Source organism: Nipponia nippon, unplaced genomic scaffold, assembly GCF_047370975.1.
Source record: "Nipponia nippon isolate SJK-2023a ecotype South Korea unplaced genomic scaffold, ASM4737097v1 scaffold_21, whole genome shotgun sequence".
Classification (NCBI taxonomy): domain Eukaryota; kingdom Metazoa; phylum Chordata; class Aves; order Pelecaniformes; family Threskiornithidae; genus Nipponia; species Nipponia nippon.
This window is the reverse complement of record NW_028262338.1, coordinates 4,194,063-4,214,122: the sequence shown is the minus strand read 5'-3', so window position 1 is coordinate 4,214,122 and position 20,060 is coordinate 4,194,063. Positions and strand designations below refer to the sequence as shown.

The following is a 20,060-nucleotide window of genomic DNA, read 5'->3' as shown; positions in this document are numbered from 1 at the left end:
TTACAGTGGTCCTGAAGTATGAAATGTAGAGCTTTTTCCTCATTTATCTCATTAAAAATTTTGCACCTTCAAAAGGTGTGATTTATATATGTGTAACGTTAATTAAGATTTTTGAATCATAGGGAAAGATGTTTCTCGTGACAAAATTTCTTTTTAGTAAATATCCCTGCTGGAAACTCTGAAATCCTTAATATACTTATTATATAATGTCTCTTAGGCTATTTCAATTTATTAACAACCAATTCGTAACCTATCATTTCTATAACGCTTGATCATTTTTACTGCACAATGTGTCAGTAATTTTTAAATGCAAATAAAATAGGTCTGGTGGACACCAGTACGTGTGGGCTACCAAAAACACGCAGACTGCTACAAAGACTGTGTATCTGTCAAAATTTTATTAAGGTGTTCACTGCCTCTTTCAAATGTTAAAGCAGCGGTCTAAACCTGGCACTTGCATTTCAGAGAAGTTTCCTGGGGCAATTCGGTGCATTCCAGAGTGTTATCAAACAACCAGGGACGTTGTAGTTCAACACTGAACCGTGTTGTTCAAGGGAATGTATTAATGCTTGCTCTTTTATTCATGACTTGTCAAGTATCTGGAGGCTTTGAGTAAGCTAAACAATGTTATAGCAAATAAGTAGTTCCATCTAAAGAATTGTAGTACCCTTATAGTTTTCGCAGCAGACTTAAAAGTACAGGTCAGGGACTTTTCTTCCATGAATAAAAGCGCTGAAAACCTTCTAACAGTACCCTAAATATACCCATTTCAAAAGCTGGTGCTGGACTAAAGGAGGTCTGAATAATGCAAAGCATACTGTCTAATTTTCTAAATTGAAAATTAAAATTTGATTTCCCACTATTATCTATACATATTCAGATAATTGATAGCTGAAGATTTTAATGTTTTAAAGGTTCTTTTACTGTTGTTCATATTTACATTTAGAAAAAAATAATCTATTAATCAGTGTCTTGCAACTATTCAGACTGTGAAAACTTGAATATAGAGAAGCACTTAAAACTAAAAATGTTATTAACTGAAATGAGAAACTGGAGAGGTCCTTTAGTGGACCTTCTCGGTTGGCCAATGTATGTTACCAGGTGCAGGTAGACTTACATGCTGCTACCTAATTTTTGTTAAACTAGCTATGCTGGCTGGGGCTTGGAGCAACCTGGTCTGGTGGAAGGTGTTCCTGCCCATGGCAGCGGGGTTGCCACTAGGTGATCTTTACGGTCCCTTCCAACCCAAACCATTCTATGATTCTTCGTTTTCTGAGGATCAACTTTATCCAAATAATTTCGAACAAGAACTTTGCCTAACTATTCTAGAGCCTTTTATGGTAAGAGAGTAGCCTATGTCTTTCTTAAACGTACTGTATTATCCTTAAAGTTACAAAATTTTCTCTAAAGCACTGAGGCATAATGGGCAGGAACAAATAGTAAGGGGTGGAAGGAGGAATAACTTCAACTAATTTTTCTAATAAAAACTTTGTCTTTTGAAGTCATAGCTTAAATCTTCCTACTCTGCAGTATAAATCCACGTCTCTCTGTCCTGTCCTTTCTGGCTGTGGAAAGTTTGGTCTTGGAGGTGTAATTTTTCACGTGGATTGCACTTACCTGAGTTGTTCTCCAATAGCATGGATGCCAAAGTCATTTGCTATAGTCTATGAAAATTTTTCTGCATCACTAGAAAGTGAGCAAATGACAAAAAGGAGAGAAACTATATATATATATATATATTTATATATGTGTATATATATATATTTATTTATTTATTTTTAGATCAATATATCTTGGCTGTAAGCAAACATGAGCAGTGGTTAACTCAAAGTAAATGAGAAACTTCTATACTTTATAAAATAGTTCACTTTACAGTTTCTGCCTCTGAGACTCTTGTTCTTTTTTATTTAATATTTGGTTTTCCTCAGTTGTTTTGGAGTATTTTTAGTTAATAAACAAGCAAGCAATCCTTCTTTGCATAGCTGTTGCAGTGCTTTTATGTTTTTATTGTAGCAATTAAGGTACCAGCAGGCTAATCTCATAAAGTAGCTTTTGTTGTAGCAGCTGCTTTGCAAAAGAAAAATCTGAATCAAGCTTACTTCCACTATGATTTATCCATTGCTTCATTGTTAGGCTTTTTGCATACAGAATAGTGATGAGAAACTGAAGCAAAACTTTGAGATGCAGTTTCCTTCAAAGGCGAGCAAATCTTTGGGATTTCTTTGAGGTGTTTGTATTTAAAAGAATTTTTTTAGTTTTAGAGAAACATTTGCTTTAATGAAAATAAGCAATACATTCATGTTCCACAGGGAATGTAGTCATTGCCCAAAACGATACAATAAGTCTGCAGATGGAAAAAAATGCTGGTATGTTATTTCTTTAGTATTCACTTCAGACTATTTGATAATAAATGTTACAGTACAACAAAAGTATCAGTGGGGGAAAACTGGCAATTGATGGATGCTCAACGTCATTGAGATGCGTTCAAAACTTCTAACCAGTTTGGGATCTCTCTGTGTAGCTGTATTTCTATTTTTATTTGTATGCATACGGAAAAATTATTAATTGGGACAAAAAGCCTTGCTTTTGTTATTTTGATCTGGGAGAAAATTTGGAAGTAGCATAACTTTCAGTTTTGTTAAGAGCGACAGCCTGATAACCACATGGCCTGTTCGTTTCCCTGGTCAGCCCCATGGAGCCTGGCAGCCCACCACGCAGTCCTGACCTCAGGTGCTCTGTGGTCAGGTCCCCGAGTCTGCCACAGGAGGAGCTGAGCACGCAGGAAAAAGAGCCACGGCCCAGTGGGTCCCGCGTGGCTATAAACAATGGCCCAGATATTGATTGCAGTAAATCTAGGATATGCTTCCTAAAACCAGAACTGAGGCAATCACATACCATGGAGTGGAACTTGACCTCAACTCTTTACTTTGGGCTCTTTTTTCAAATTCCAGAAAAAAATGTGACCTTGAAATGTGCTTCTGCTATTGACAGAGATTTTAGTGAGCTCGTTTGTTCTGTTTTACAAATAATGTCCAGCTGTTTCACTTGCTATGAATAGGAGTTGTGCATCTAAATTTAATCTAACTTTTGAAAGATGCTGTATGCCTGTGTTACATAAGTGACCGCTACAGATATAAAAACTTAGGTAAATTATTGCATATAGAGTTTCTGTGAAACAAAAGGATTTTCATTAAAAAAAAAAGTCCAAAACAAGAACTGTATATTCAAGGGTCAGTTGTTTAGTATGCAGCAGCCTTCAGGCAGTCTAGTGTCCTGTTACGGGTACGTGTACTGTTGATTTTCTGGTTTGAAAGAAAAAGGGATGAGTAAAGTTCAGATGATCACGGAACACATGCAGCAAGAACAACATCTCAAGAATCTGGAAGGTAAAACAGAGGCAACTATTTTAATATTCCTGATTAAGGGTAATTTAAACTATAGATGTAGAATACATTGGGATGGAGAAAATAGAGAGGCATATTGGTGAAGATTTAAAAAAAAAAATAGTTACCTCTCTAAGTTCTTTGTAAACGAGTGAATGATTTATACTGTTTTGTCATGGTTTAACCCTAGTCAACAACTAAGCCCCACGTAGCCACTCGCTCACTCCCCCCCCGGTGGGATGGGGGAGGGAATCGGCAGGGTAAAAGGGAGAAAACTCGTGGGCTGAGATAAAGACAGTTTCATAGGCAAAGCAGAAGGCGCGCACGCAAGCAAAGCCAAGCAAGGAATCCATTCCCTCCTTCCCGCGGGCAGGCAGGCGCTCGGCCATCCCCAGGAAAGCAGGGCTCCAGCACGCGTAACGGTCGCTGGGCCAGACCAACGCCATCGCTCCCAACGTCCCCCCTTCCTCCTCCTCCCCAGCTCTCTCTGCCGAGCGTGGCGCCCCGTGGTGTGGGATGTCCCTTGGGGCAGCGGGGGGCAGCCGTCCCGGCCGTGCCCCCTCCCAGCTCCTTGTGCCCCCAGCCTGCTGGCTGCTGGGGTGGGGTGAGGAGCAGAAAAGGCCTCGCCTCTGGGGGAGCGCTGCTCAGCGGGAACCAAACCCTCCCTGGGTGAGCAACGCTGCTTCCAGCACAAATCCAGAACACAGCCCCACACTGGCTGCTATGAAGAAAATGAACTCCATCCCAGTGAAAACCAGTACGTTTGTAGGATGGTGGTTCCAAATCTGATTATTAGCAAATTGTTGAAGAAAACTCTTAATTGAAAAAATAAATTTAAAAAAGCAATTTAAAGCACAGTGAAGTAGATCTGAGGGTTTTTCACTTGGCTGAGTGATTACATGACAATATATAGCAGACAACTTAACCAAACAAACCAAGTAGACTGTGAAGCAATTGAGCAACTACAAAAGGGTGTTTTAAATCTAGACAAAAGCAATGAAGAAATTTTTGCTGCTCTGTTGAAGCTTGTTAAATGGAGGAAAAAAGTTTCCTGGCCTTTTTCTTGTTTCCAAAGCAAAATGGCTTTTTTTACTCATTATGTGATTCAGGCAGAAAGGAAAGAAGTGGTATCATTTAGGACCTGCGAAAGGATATCGTATATCTCATGAACAGTGGTTATAATCTTTACGTTTAAAACTATGCATAAACTTAAAGCCATAGGTTCAATGACGAAGCTGTTCTATACCTCAGAGACAAATACCAAAACTATGCTCACCACAGCAGTGATGTGTTGTTACATTTAGTGTGTGCTAAGTTCGGTTCACTGAGTCCATTTATGCAGAGCCCTTTTTTAAATGCCAGTGCTTTGACACTGAGATTGTCATTGCAGTGGGCAGGCAGGGAGTGCCAGAGCTGCTGTTTGGGCTGGCAATCGTTATTCTTAGAGGCAATTAAATAGTCATCTGATGTTTGAGATTATATGCCTGCTGGGTGAGAGGGTGTGTTTCTTTGGGGTTTTTTTGAGGTTTGCGTGCAGAGTTTACGTGCCGCATGTATTCAGGTGTACGTCAGTCACTCTCAGATCACAAACCACAATTAGAGATTGCGTACAGCAGGTGTTCTCCGCTGTCATAATAAAGCAAAGCCTAGAACAATAAAAAAAGGACTAGGTGAAAGGCATTTGTTACGGAATATTTACTATTGTGCTGATAAGACAAAATTAGAGAGGAGAGTGAGTTTTCATTACGTGACTGACTGAAAGTAAACCATGAAGCAAGAACGAACGAGGGCTCACAATATTCATGGTACCTTAAGCTTGTGAATGGATACAGGACCAACAGGGAGAGAATCTTGCATAATACATTAATGTGTGTTCTTCGATACTGAAATTAAACTGGAACGTGAAGACTTAAAATCTGGAGTTTCAGTAGGAATTATTGGAATAGGTAAAAAAACTTCCAATATTTAGCAGTTTATAGTCTGTTCCTGTCTCCATATTTGAAATAGGTTATTGACTTGCATTTATGTTAGACAGAAACACAGTTGTGTATTGAAACAGATTATCTGGAAAGGCTAGGAAATATTTCTCACTTAAAGATTCTAAAGACTGGATTCAACAGACATCTGTCTGAAGCAGTTTAGCAGATCTTGCTTTGGGATATGCAGCTGGATTAGCTGACCTCTCCGGTGTCCTTCCAGATATATGTTCTATGGTTCCAACTGGAAAAAGTTCACTGAAGTGTAAATCATGTCATTGAAGGTTTGCAACTATGGAAAGTGTAACAGTTGAAGAATCTTTATTCAGAATGAGCATAGTAAGATAATGTAAGGAGATATATTGATGGTATATAAGAAAAATATGAAAAATACAAAAAATAAGTTAGGAAAGCAGGTCTGAGGTTAGACTTTTTTCTGAAGACCGTGATGATATATGTCTTCATGGTGTTTTGTTTTTTATTTGACTCGTTGCATTGTGTGTCAATAAAAAGTCTTATCTGTGTGATTGTAAATTGCTTATATTTCCTCTTTTCCCTCTTATTTTTTTGTCTTTGCTCTCAATATTATACTTATTTTTAATAATATTCCTAAGGATTCTCTTAATTGGTTGCAGAACGGTCTCATCAGCCAGCCCGTAGCCACACTACTTGCCACATATTGGTGCTCACTAGTCAGGATCACGTTATGTAGTTGTAAGAGAAGTTGTGTCTCTGGTTGTGGGTTGGCTTTGGAGTTTGTTGGGGTTTTTTTTTGCAGGCGGTGGGGTGGCATAGGGTAGGGCTGGCTCTTTTTCATTACCAGCTTCCACTAGTAAAGACAATTTTGCTTTGGAAATGCACCCATTGCAGGTGATTTCAGATGTCTTCAACATACAATTTTAAAGGAGATTGCAATGTTGACATTTTTGCTGTTTTGTATCAAGTAACAATTTTTTAAGGATTTGCCAATTTCAAATGCGGAGATCAGCCAGCCTGTCCAGATCACTGCTTTGCAGCTGGGCTTTTGCAGGATAGCAGAACAGACGCACCATAATCATGTGTAAATTTTAGGATGTGTGAGTTGAGATGAGTTCTTCAGAAGAGATTTAACCAACCTATACAAATATTGCAAATTTTAGAATATGTCTTGGAAAAAATGTTCCCTGAAAGTCACCCTGGTCTCTTGGGTTTAATTATAACAAAAACTTTGTGTGGTCTGTACTTACGCAATATATACATTCATGGTATCCTCAATAAATGTCTGAGAAGTATATTTCATTTGTGGTAAACAGAACAATTCTGGGACTTTTCAGTACGCTTCTCTTTTACCGTTTGTAGTAATTATACCATCTTATTCAATCCAAAAATGCTGATTTTGTTTGACTGAAAACTTCTGTGTTTCAAGACAAAATACTGTATGTACATCTCAAAGGTAGCCCTCAGGGTGTTAAATAAGGGTGAATAATCAGGGGATGATGTGGCTTTCCTTAAACCGTCTAAATACCTTTACCTCAACGAAAAAGTGTCTTTGTACACCTGTTTCTATTTTATACTGAAGAACATCCAGCTAGTTGATTTGCCATTTATTTGATTCACAATGATTCTTAAGGAAGGAAATATTTGAGAGTAGTTCAATTTTGAAGCCGAAATTACCCGTCCGTATGGATATAGAATCATAGAATCGCCTAGGTTGGAAAAGGCCTTCAAGATCATCGAGTCATGTATGAAATAAAAAAATAAGTTCAAATGTGAATGAACATTTTCTTTGTTGTTACACAGAAATGCAATAATTAAATGACCTTTTCTATTTTCCAGATGTCTTAACCGTCAGCAGTTTCCTTATTTTTATGAATGTAGAACTAGAAAAGAAGGTTTTATTTCTTTTTTTCTGTGTGTGTCAGCTTGCAAGTCATGGGTTTTTTCTCTTAATTTTATTTAGTTTGAATTAAACATAAACCAGTCTTCCATCAACACAAAAATGAAGATGACAATGTTTAATGGTTCACTTCAAAATCTCAGTTAAATTTTCCAATGTGCACATTTACCTTTATAGAACCTATTTAGACCTCGTATGACTTTTTTTTTTTTGTTTCTGTTAGGAGCTGATGTCATTAGCTAGGTGTTACCTTTGCCTAGGAGAACAGAGTGTTTTCACTCATGGCTCCATCAGCTTGGGTTTTAGAAGTCTTGCTCTGCGCAGTGTTTCCATTCAGCGACTGAACACGTCAGCACTGTAATGCGGTCGGCATCCACTGCCACCCTTAATGCCACTTCATTCACTGCAATGACTTTTTTTGTGCAACATTCCTTTTATAATGTTTCTGATTGGAGATGGCAGCTTCTGACATATTAGGGACAGGGAAGAGTGAACAAATAGAAACCATTTTTTTGTGGTCAGGCATAGAGTTTCTATTTTGGAAAATACAGTGCTATTGATGCCTGTTCCTTCCTACCCTTCCCCTTTGTTAGCAGTATTTTTACGGGGCATTAGAAAGGATTATATTTTTACATCTGTACTGTTATAGCAATATAATTTCATATTAATCATCTATATTCTTGCCACAGAATTTTGTTATAAAAGGCATAGTCCACATTCCATTATAGCATCAGTCTGATTTAAAAGAAAATGCTTATTTTTCATGTTTTTCCTATCCTGCATGCACTAGGCACCATTAATAACTCAGCAGTAGTGAAATTTATTTTAGCATCACAAACACAGTTGTGCAACTTATTTTTTATTTTTAAATCTTCAGTTAGAAACCCCCAAATCAAAAGCTTCGCTGCATTACAAATATAGAGGGAAAAATACACACTGTATTGTGCAAAAATATATGTATGATAGTGAGAGACACTGTAGAAAAACCTAGGAGATGGCTGATGCAGAAGTTAATAGATAATGCAACCCTTAGAAAATTTAGCTAGCTGTATTATCTATGCTAGCAATATTTGAAATGTTATGTTTTTATATATTATATATCATATTGTGCATTTGAAAATTATCAAACTTTAAACTTTGAAGTTCATCGTTGATCCTTCTACCAACATATAGCTGGGTCTTCCTAGAGTGAGCTATGGTAACTGATTTTTTGATTTTCATCTGCCAATTTCTTTGGACTTTGGACTCATTGCTCAGAATGGAAAGAAATACACAGGATGGAAATTCTGGAAAATTTTGCGTACATGAAACTAATTTTTACTGGATTTGGGAGTGCCTTATTTCAGAGGTTTGGGATGTTTTCCAACCTGGTAGGTGTCTGGAGTAGAAACTATTTTTCTTAAGTTGCATCATTAAGCAAGAAGCATACGACAAAAACAAGGAGAGAATGGGATTATGACATGAAAATCTTTAAAGGCTAAAAATGAATAAAACAAACTTTAGTTGATTTATAAGATGTGCTGTGTTTCTTCAAAGCTTCTGTAAACTTATTTTCATTAACCTGAAAATTTCTACCTTTGTTCTGTCCTTTTGAAGTACATAACCAATGCAAAGGAATTTTGGCAGAGGTCCCGAAGGATTTTCATAATTCTTTACTTTGAGATTCTGAATTCTCTCTCTTCCACCTCAAAGAAGACACTACACCTGTCATGAACCAGCTTGTGTACCATAGGAATAAGCCCTAAATATTGTGCTTGTAACTTCCAGAATTTATGAATGAGTCGTAACTCTGAAAATTATATTTGTTAAGACTCCACAGAATGCAATGTTTACTTTAGTTAATTTTTAGTGCTTATCCATTGGTGAGTTCTTCTGAATTTTAGCCTTCACATTCCGCTTATGCCTCTGTTTAGCCATTTGTATTTGTCTGGTGTGATATGCTGAAAGGCAACGCAGAATAATTTTCATGAATGTTGGTTCAAATTTTAAGATTGCACGATGCAGCCGTGTGTGCTTTGTGACTGAATTTCAGTATCTGTGGTTGATCCAATTAAGCAATTTATTTAAAACAGAAGTTGCTATTCATTTGTTTAAAATTGTTTATACTCAAAAGGCTCACAAAAATAGTAAAAAATAGATGTTTCTTTCAAATTATTTAGTTTTAAGTGACGAAGAAATGTATTCTAGTATGTGAAAGAAAACATTACTGAGGTAAAATCATCGCATATTGCGAATGTCATATATCCTGGAAATCAATGGATCATTTCTTATAAATGTTATTCAGAGGTTCAGAAAGGTTATTTCTAGCTAACCTAGCTCAATAGCTCTGGTAACTACCTGTAGTTTGCAATTATGCATACATGCCAAAGGTTTATAAGTGCCATTTTTCTACAAAATCAAAGTAATGAACCCAGTATCTATCTGAGGGGCATTATGTCTGCTGGTCTCAAAGGGCTGAGCTTACTTTCACCATAATATTTCAAGAAAAAAAAATAAACAAAACTGTCATCTTGTCTGTTTTATGAAATGCTAGAACACAGTTAGTGTCTGCAATAATTTGTCAGAAATTCAAAAGTCTTCCAAAGACTATAGGTTTCTCCTACATTATCAAAAAGAATTGAGCAAAGATGTCTGTAGAGAAATGAATGGCTAAAAGCTCGGCGTTAATGCAAAAGAGGCCTTGGGTTCACAGGTGTGTATGAAGGAGGACGCAGCAGTGTTTATCCTGAAAAAACATTCAGATCTCCTCTTCTTTGTGAGATGGCTGGAAATTTCTTACTGAATTACTTCCACATTTTCCAATATGGCAGCTGTCAGGTTTTCTAGAGGAAAGGCACCTTGTGTTTTCTGGAAAAAAAACCAGTGGAATGAGAGATGATGAACTCTTAAGTTCCTGTAGCCCTTGTATAGAGACCAATCTGAAGCCCTCTCGGCATGCGTGGGTAACACCGTGCTCAGCCAATGCAGTCGCCGCGTTTTGAAGCGTTATGACGCGCTAAGCCAGCCCGGGCTGTCGCTGTCAGCCGCTGCGTCTCAGTAGGAGTTTGCAATGAAGAACTGAGAACGGATTACAGAGAAGGGTCACTTCTCAGCTCTAGCTTTGTCCCCCAGTACTCCCGAGCTGACAACTCGGGACTGGATTTCACGTCAACAAGCAGCAAAGTGTGAGTATCGCACAAAGCGGAGCACGAGAGCTCTGGTCCTCTCCTGTCGCCGTGAGGTTCCCTTCAGCCCCACCACATGCTAGATAACTGAGTGTTCAGAAGCAAAACATCTTGGAATGCTATTGTGGGCTTAAGAGAAAACAAAACAGGTCTCATAAGCATATTTTTTTTGTGCTTTTAAAATCTGTTTCTATTGGCTTTTGCCATTTTTTACTTTTGAGAGACTACTTTGACTCACAGGGTTTTAAAGTTAGTTTTGGTACTTAAAAGCTTGCAAGTCCCTAACTTGAATATGCTACTGACATGCAAAGGATCATATTTTTTCAGCCATCATAGGGTACTCTGAGGACGAAAGGTAATGTATTTTATCAATAAGGATAGTGAGTCTTTAGAGTGTCTCTCTGACAAAGGTGGCATTGAACTTGGAGCTATTAAGTGAATAAATAGACCATTAACTGTAGTAATAAGGCTTCATTTTTCTCCCCATAATCTAGAAGGCTTTGAGAAATTTTCCATTTTACTGGTGTAATTGACATATGCAAAGTGTATTCCCTACACATCAATAAATACAGCTTCTCAAGGGACTGAAAACTCTACATTGGTCAAATTAATCTTTTAAAATCTTTGATAAGGGGAGAAAACAGGCCTTTCGGGGCACAAATAACTTTCATCCTGGGGAAAAAGGCTCTGGATTAGTATGTACTGTTAGTATACTGTGAAAAATTAGATATGAACATAATTCAAATATTTGTATTAAGGGGAGAAAAAGCTGCTGCCTTACTAGTGCTCGTATTCAAATGTAGGGGGTTTTTTTGTTTTTTTTTAATAAGGCTGTGATTGGTTTGGGTGAATTCAGAGCATCTTTGAATGGTGCCACGTGTAATAGATCAGTAACTGTCTGCAGCGAAACGCTGCTCGAGTCTGTGTATCTGCACCAGGGATAAGGATGCTCTCTGGGCCGTAAATACTTAAAGACAGAAGCAGCCTTCCTAAGGGCTTTTAAATAAACAAGGCTGCTAAGGAGAGCCTTAGTTGGGCCTCGAAGGGAGGAATAAATTAAATGCAGGATCTTTTTCACATTATAGAGGACGTTTGAGAATTTTATTTATTGTAGGAAATGTCTGCATTTTTCTGTGTGTTTTTGTGTGTTGGTATCTATTTTTCCTGGTTATTTGTGCACAAGAGAGTTTTCCAGGTCATAAAGGACAGAAGTCACTTAAGTTTTTGATGAAACACGATATTTCTGGGCTATTTAGTGTGGGTTCCCAAGCTAGGGTTGTATTTCACCATACAAAATTAAGAGCTCTGTAATAATGTGATATGTTTTGTTTCCATCCTTTAAATCACCACTAAATACGCTTACCAGTGCCTGCCGTAGTGCCTCACTGATACCTACCACGTATGTTTTTAGATGCAGCCGTGTTCTTAAAAGAAGTGTCTAAAGCCATTGCTGACTGCTTAGAAGCTTCTGAAAATAGTATTTACCTCCTTGAATTTGTGTTTCCTGGTGAAGTTTCTTTTTTCCCTTTCCACCTATAGCACGTGAGAGAGGTACTTCATTTTGATTGTCTGGAGAAGGAGTAATTTGCTTTCGGAAACGAAGGGTTGTACACTGGAAATATAAGGGGTTTTCTTCTAGTTCAAGTGCACGACTCAGTACTGTTAGTAGTTACTTGGGGATGTATTTTGTCCTTGTTGCGTGTAGAGAGCTCTTAACAAAATATATTGGAATTTCACACGGATCATTGTTGAATTAGAATCCAAAGAGAAGACAGTAGATGCCTTTTGAAGTAGTTCTCGAATACAGTGTAATTACGCTGGATGCCTTTAGCTCCGAGTTGTTAAGATTCACTGGCATGTGATGTATTTCACTGGTCCTGCGATGGTTCCTGGTTTAATGTTGTTAGCTAATGAGTCTCACATGAATCTTTTTTTAGCAGTATTTATTCAGCTACTGTGTTATTAAGAGCCAATGTGTAGTAGTGGTTGTTAAAATTAATCTTTCTTGCTTTTCTGCTAATTGCATAATACTAATGATGTACATCTTTGTGTAATATGAAAATCTCATATTGCTTGCATCATTTGGTTTCATAAATTATTCAGCATTATGCATAGTTTAATGTTATTCCTGCTTTTGTCAAAACTATTACAATTTCCTTATATTCAATTTACAGCTGTGGAACAACTATTTTCATTTGGCTGTGGCTTTTATTACCCAAGATTCACTACAGCTAGAAAACTTTTCCCATGCGAAATACAACAAAGTCCAGAACAAGTAAGCAAAAATGTATACTTTAGCTTATGTCTTTAATTTTGTAGTAAAATTACGATAATGACAAAAATACCTTTCATATTTCTTTTTTTTCCTAGATATGGAGATATGAGACGTTTAATTGGCTTTGCTATCCGTGACATGTGGTACAAACTTGGTGAGTAGGCAAATGAACTTAATTGCAACTAAATCCATAGCATATTGCTTGTTTCACTGAAAAATGTCTGACCTGAAGTGCTTTTCTAAATATTTCTGCTATTTGAACTTAAAATATGTTTTCAATCCTGTGATTGAGCTTGGAACTGACGTGAGATACTGTTTGACTACTGCCTATTTTTTTATTCCTAAAAGAACTCTCAACCTTCTCTCAGATTTGAAAGATGGCTGAAATCAGAAGATTTCAGAAACCTTAGTTTGCTGAACTTGAGAACCAGATAAATTTTCCCTGAGAAGGTTACTCCTCAGTCTGAATCTACAGTTCCAGAAATTAGTAGGCTCAGATGTGGAATTTGTTTGGATTAAAATTCCAAAATGTTTTTACATTTGTTGCACAGCCATGTTCTGTTACTGCTCCTTTGAGAGTTCATAATAAAGGGAACAACAATGTATTGTTCTATGAAAGTGTATTATAGAGGTTTTTTGAAACATACAATGATGACAATTATGATGATACCTATGATTATACTTTGAAATGCTAGCTGAATGTCAAATTTCAGGCAGCTAATCATAAAAAGACTAAATTTCATCGGTTTATTAACAGAGAGAAGACAGAGGAAAAGGCTTTACGACCATTCTGTCTGTCTGAGATCTCTCGGCCACAAGCCAGTTCTGGTCTTTTGTTCCTATGTGCCACTTCAGCGGAGTGCTGAGCATAAGCTCGTAGCATTTTTCCCTTTTTCCTGAGGTCCTCGTTGTTCTGGCTCAGCTAAAACGCAGTCATTTCTGCAGGAACACTTGTGTAATCTCGGTGTATCGGAAGTTTGTATTTTAAGAATGGTGTGGAATCTTCTCAGTACCTGCAATTAAAGAGCTTTTTTTTTCCAGTAGTATCGATTTTTTGGGGGTTTAGGAGTTGAGTTGGGTAGACAGTGTTTCTATTATTGCTTGCAATGTTTGATACATTAGTTGGTTTGATTTATGGGTTGCAATGTTTGATGTTATTCAGAAATGAAAGCAAGTCATGTTTTGCTCTTTCGTAAGCTAGAAAGGTTACACCATGTGGCAGTATCATGTGGCACCTTCCTACTGATAGAATTTGGGGGATTCTTAGGGGGTTTTATTCCTTTCTACTCTGAGTATTTAAAAGGAGATATCGAAAGCTGAAAAACTGAAATGTTCACTGAAAATGTCAACTCAGCTGGCATACATGCCTATTTCTGGCATGGAATTCTGGCGTCTTAGAATAAGACTATATCCATCAACATGCTTTCAGCTTTTGAGAAGGAACAGAGATGAGTGACCAAGTTGTAAGACTTCACCAACATAGACAGTTTAAAACACGGCTTTAAATGATTGCATGTCCTAAATGTTTTCCTTAAAAAGAAATTTTTTTTCCACTCCTCTGAAATACCCAATTTGTGCTTCTGTTTCAGGCCAGAATAAAATTTGCTTTATTCCGGGGATGGTTGGACCCATCTTGGAAATGACCCTTATTCCAGAAGTTGAACTACGAAAAGCCACGATCCCAATTTTCTTTGACATGATGCTGTGTGAATATCAAAGGACAGGAGAATTCAAAAAGGTAATTAAAAATAGTCTGTGTGAAAATTCATTAAAATGTAATGTGGTCAGTTTGTTTCTGGTTAAATGCGTGTTGTGTGGGCTTTTCTACTTACAGAAAGTAATATCCAAAATATTAAGAACAAAAGGAATAGCTCCTGTGCGAGCGAGTACAGGCTCTCCAGAGTGATTTAGTTGGACTTAAGTAAAACTTTTGTCACAGTGACAGCGGTACAGTGCTGGAATAGGGGCCCAGAGAGGTTGCAGGATCTTTAGCAAAATTTTCAAAATTTTACTGAAAAAGGTTCTGAGCAACAAGACATGACATTGAAGTCAGCCCTCAGTTAAGTGGGAGGTAGAATTAAATGACCTCTTGGGGTCCTTTCCAATCTAAAGTTTTCATTATACCCCTTCCCTGTGACACAGATAGTGACAAGCCAAAACTGCCGGTTTTTAATGCAGCATATCTGACAGAAGTAGCAGTGAATCGTTAATTATATATTATGAGATTTCTCAGGAAACTCTAACTTTTCTAAATATTTATTGTGAGAAAAATAACCACTGTGAAGAACTGACATTCCTAAAATGTTTTCTACATTTCTGGTATGTTCTTGGGCTTACATAGTTATTGATAGAGCATAGATGTTTATTCTTAGTAAACCTATCGGAGTCTCATATCTTTCTGAGCTCACAGCTGTAAAAGGTTACTAAACGAGTGAATATAGGTGCTCTCAGCAAGCTCCTCTGGCGCGTGTGATTTATAATTGCTGTAAATACCCGTATTTCTTACTCTCAGTTCTTGAAATGTTATTATGCGTAAGGATTTCAGAAGGATACAAGATCATCCCATTAGAAGAAACCAGGTTTGTATGGCTTGGTGCTTCAGATAGATGCATGTATAAAAAATGGAGATGCTTTGTGGTTTGGTATTGAAGTGTGTTCAGAGATGTGGAGATTTCTTGGATCTATTAGATAGATAAGCAGGTGGTTTTAAGGCCAAATTGGTGCCAATGACAATTAGGCACACTCTGTTTAAGTTAGAGGAGAAATACCCTGTCCAGGCCTTAATTTTGGCACAGACACATTAAAACTTTTTTCTATATTTCTGCCAGCTTTCTTATTTATTTTCGTTCAAGGAACTGGCTTTTTTTTTTTTTTTTTCAGCGCACTGAGAAACTGCAGGAAAGATGCTTAGGAAGAGGTTTTTTGTTCAGATCCAGCATCTGTGAAATTATTGCCTCTTAGAGAAGTAATCAATTCTCTACCTGCTGAATAAGTGCTAGGAAGGATTTAAGAGGTGGATGATTTTGAACTGGTGCTTGGCTTGCACTGTATTCACAGATTTCTGTCTTACTGCGGTCCTGTAAGTCTGCCCTGTCCTGAAACTGCCCTGGACCTACGTTACCCATGTTACTAATACACATATATACACTAATAGACATACTACTTACAGATAGAAATTAATTCTGAGCCTTAAACTTCTTTTTCAGCCTGGACCAGCCAGAGAATTTTTTTTTCCTGTTTCTCTGTATTTCAATGATAGCTCTTTATTCTCTAGTATTGGTACAGTATGTACTGTTCCACTAGCAATCTTCAATTTGTATTCTAATTACAGAGAAAGAGCTAATATGAGAGCAGCAATACCTGCAAGTAACAGGACAAAGAATTGTTCTGGATCACAGAGTATCGGTACGCCTAACAAACCAAAATTCTTTGTGGCCTCTAACAAAAAATAAGGTTCCCTCTTATTTGACACACCTATTTAAAAATAATTAAGAAATAGTACTAATGTAGTAGTCCTTTCCTTCTACTCAACTCAGAAGATGGGATTGCTGTTTCTACTGAACAATTCACAGTTTTCTCTGAGAACGTTATGGGAAGTGTCTCAAATGAAGACTGAGATCTGAAGTCATTCAGTATTTTGAGGAGCAGTGTAGAGCCTATTCAGTACGGCCAGAGGCGAAACATTTACTGCCGGCTTCTGTTGAAATGCTGGATGACGACGCGCTGCTCAGTTCTGCTGGAGTTAGTCCCATACTGCTGGTCACGTTTCTCATACAGACACTGTACAGGTTTGCAAATTCACATTCCGCAGTGGCCTTTCATATGCAGGCATCTCACTGATAATAAATAGCAACGTACTTTCTCAATTTTCCCCTTTCTCCAGACAGCAGAATATTTTAACCGTTCTATGTCCATTATAAACACTGCTATTCTTGTTTTCATGAGGATGACTTTCCTACTCAGTCATCTTAAAATACACCTGGTGCTGAGCTGAAGAATCCGCCTGTCTATGCCGTTGTATAGTGTGTACACAACTCGCATCCAAGTTCTTGTGTATCACATCAACCCCCTGTGAAGTGTTTAAATATTTCTGTTTGAAGCACATCTGTCTGGTGCTGCATTATAATCATATGAACAATTTTGGTTTCTCACATTTACAGCTGTGGTTTTGTTGTTTTGACTTGGTCTGAGAACCATGAAGTGTTTGAAATTGCTCCTTCCTCCCTGCCCCTTCTGGAGAAAAGTGGGGTCTCTGTATTGCCTAAGTTTTTGCACCTAGTTTTTTGCTTTTTGTGTGATGAGTGTAGAAGTTGTGTTTCAAAGCTTCTTGAAAGAAGCAACAGCCCACTTCAGTCTTCTGTCTGAAGAGCAGTTTGCAGCATCGGGATGACCCAGTAGACCTGGGGTTGGATGCATGGCGTCCTGCTGTCTTTGCTGAATACTGGTTGAGTAATTATTACTACTACTATCACTACTATTCTATTTTATTTTACTTCAATTATTAAACTGCCTTTATCTCAACCCACGAGTTTTCTCCCTTTTACCCTTCCGATTCTCTCCCCCATCCCACCGGTGGGGGGGGAGTGAGCGAGCGGCTGGGGGGGGCTGAGTTGCTGGCTGGGGTGAAACCACGATGCCCTGCTAGTTCTTCTGTCTCCGTATGGCATTGGGCTCGTTGCTGTGAGAAGGTGAAACCTGAGAAATTCTACAGCGAATGGGTAGCGAGCATGTAACATCTGTCAGTTATCTTCATACTCTAAATTTGAATAGAATGTGGATTTTTTTTTTTTTTTTTAGGTTGCTCTCTGGGATAGATCTAAGGATGTTTAAATAGAGATTTTTATGTGTTATGTAACTTATAAATCTGTTTCTTCAAGAAGCTGTTTTAACATAATTGCACTTCTTGATTTTAGGGGCAAAATCATTTGATTGGCTTATATTCTGGAATAACTTGGATCTTTGAGATTTGCTGGTCCTGTTTCGCTGAATCTCAGGACAAAAATGAAGGATATCAAATATTCTGGAGAAAAATAGGAAATGCTTGGCCTTTGATCTTAAAAAACACTGAGTAATTTTTCTGGGTGGAGAGTTTTAATCATGAGCTGCTTGAAGGAAGTACAGGTAGTAACGTGTTTTCAGTTGGAATGTCATGTTCTCTGTAACCGAAGGAGTTGTCCCTTCCCAAACCTAAGTCTGAAGCTATGCATGACCTGCCTGGTGTTCCGAAGGGGAAGAACTCTTTTGTTATACGTAGCCTTGGGCTTGGCTTCTTCAGCTCAGGACTGAACTTTTTGACGAGGATATATTTTAAGTAAGGAAAACTATCTTGCATTGCAGTTATCTGATAGTACCGCATGTAAAATACTATAGTAATTCCTTCTGCCATGAGAGGCTTCCAGTTCTCCGAGGGGATGATCTGGATCCCAGTCTGCCAAAGCTCTCAATTGCACGGAAACACTCCAGGGAGAAACCAGAATTATTCATATACTGAAAGTTGTGTGAAAGAAAAACATGAAAATTTTGTGTTAGTACAGTGGTGAATTCTCTGACACTTTTATGGTGCTTTTAATAATTATATCTATGTAAAGCTTTATTATATCGATGTAATAGATCTTTATTTCAGTGTAGATCTCCTAGTTTTCTAATGCTTTCTGTGTGCCTCTTGACAGATTAATGGCTTGTCTAGAACCTTGTGGCAGATCTTTCCCACCTCTTGAAATTACCATGCCAAAGGTTTCTTCTGTCTGAAGCTAGATCTTACTAGGACACACATTTTTCTTTACTACCTGGAAAAGACCTTTCTAGACTTGCTTCCTGCTCTTCTCATCAAATGCCTTCTTATCCGCACTCTTCTGCATGCTTCTCTCACTAGGTGTGTGCTTGCTCTCAGAGCACGAGCAACCTACCATTGGTAGTGTGTCTCAAGTTGACTCGTAGGGCAACAAAGACAAAGAAGCAGTCTTTCCTTTCTGCTGCCTCGCCACGCTGTACGGAACAATGTGAAACATTCGGTACTTAAATGAAACATTAGAAACAAAACCTGAATACAAATTTTGCCACACCTGGGTAATTTATTCATATGATACTCAAAGATTTTAGTGGAAGTCTTGGGGGGAGAGGATTGAGACGTGTTGTGACTGCATAAAGAGAACATTGACAGCCACATTAGAAAAGTTTAAAAAAGTGTCGGCATTAAAAACTTGTAATTCTCTAACTGTGCAGATTCTTTACAAAGCTATATCAAGTTGTTTTCTCATATGATGATATCTGAAGATGATACAATTGTTAGAACAAAGGATGACTCTAGCTGCATTAAGACGTTGAGATTCATGCCTCGCACGTCCTTTCAGAGGGCATACCCAAATGAAATGGAAGCTTAGTGAACGTGGGTGTCCAGGCTTTCAGCAGTGCTAAAAGCCCAGGCTGTGAATCAAGCTGATGACTCTTGGAATGCTTTTATAAATTCTAGGGGTTTCGTATAACAAGCCAAAAAGAGATGTCAAAGAATGAAGAATCAAAGAAAATTATCAGGCAAGAGGCTTAGAAGCAATGAAGGTATTGAGGAAAGGCTAAGCACAGAGAGGGGTCAAACTGACGTAGGTAACCAGAGAGCATAAAAAGTATTCCCACTGCAGTCGGAGCGAGAGGCCGGTTCACCAAAGAATGACTCTGCCGTGGAGGGGATTTCCATTGGTGGTGGACTTCCATTTGTGCCGACTTTCCAACCTGCAGGCGCAAAAAGATACCTGCTTCTTCACAGCATAATATGAGAAGCTTGGGGAAAATTATGCTAATGGACTGGCTGCCTTTTAGTGATTTTTGGGTTTTTTTTTTTTAACATCTTAAAACCTGCAGCATTTTAATATTTATTTCTGCTAAGCTTATTGAGTTAAATTTTTTTCTGCCATGCAGTATTTTTATATTACATTAATTTTAATTAGTTTTCTGTTTTCCAAGGTTGATATATCAGTTAGGTTATTTTAAACCACTGTATTTTTTGAACACTTTTTTTTTTTTTTAATTGCCTCAGATCATGTCTGAGGGACAGCAATAGGCTAGTACACCCAGTAATTTGGTTCAAAATGCCTGGGTCTACACTGGACAGTATTAATGGGGGTATATTTTCCGTGGAACCTTCTCCCAGTAAATTTCCAACTGACTTAAGTTACTTTTTTTTTTTTTGATTTTCCACTGCTATTTTTCTTTTTTTTTTTTTATTGACCAAAAAACCCACAAAGAAAACCCCTCATCTTTTGTTAGTGTTACTGTTATGAGTATGATACATAAATATTAACTACTTGAGGATATTTTTTGAACATGCAAATCTTAATCCTTTAAGGTGCTCGGAAAGGGGGGGGACCCCCAACCAAACCGTATGCATGTATT

At 37.9% G+C, this 20,060-nt stretch overlaps 1 protein-coding gene across 1 annotated transcript in view; it reads left to right on the top strand.

Annotated features, from left to right (window-relative positions):
* DOCK2 (dedicator of cytokinesis 2) overlaps positions 1-20,060 on the top strand; it is a 205,902-nt gene that overhangs the window by 147,183 nt on the left and 38,659 nt on the right. The window contains exons 31-33 of the mRNA XM_087760115.1: positions 12,574-12,674; positions 12,770-12,828; positions 14,264-14,412. Of these exons, the coding sequence (XP_087616241.1) occupies positions 12,574-12,674; positions 12,770-12,828; positions 14,264-14,412 (309 nt within the window). The remainder of the gene's footprint in view (positions 1-12,573; positions 12,675-12,769; positions 12,829-14,263; positions 14,413-20,060) is intronic.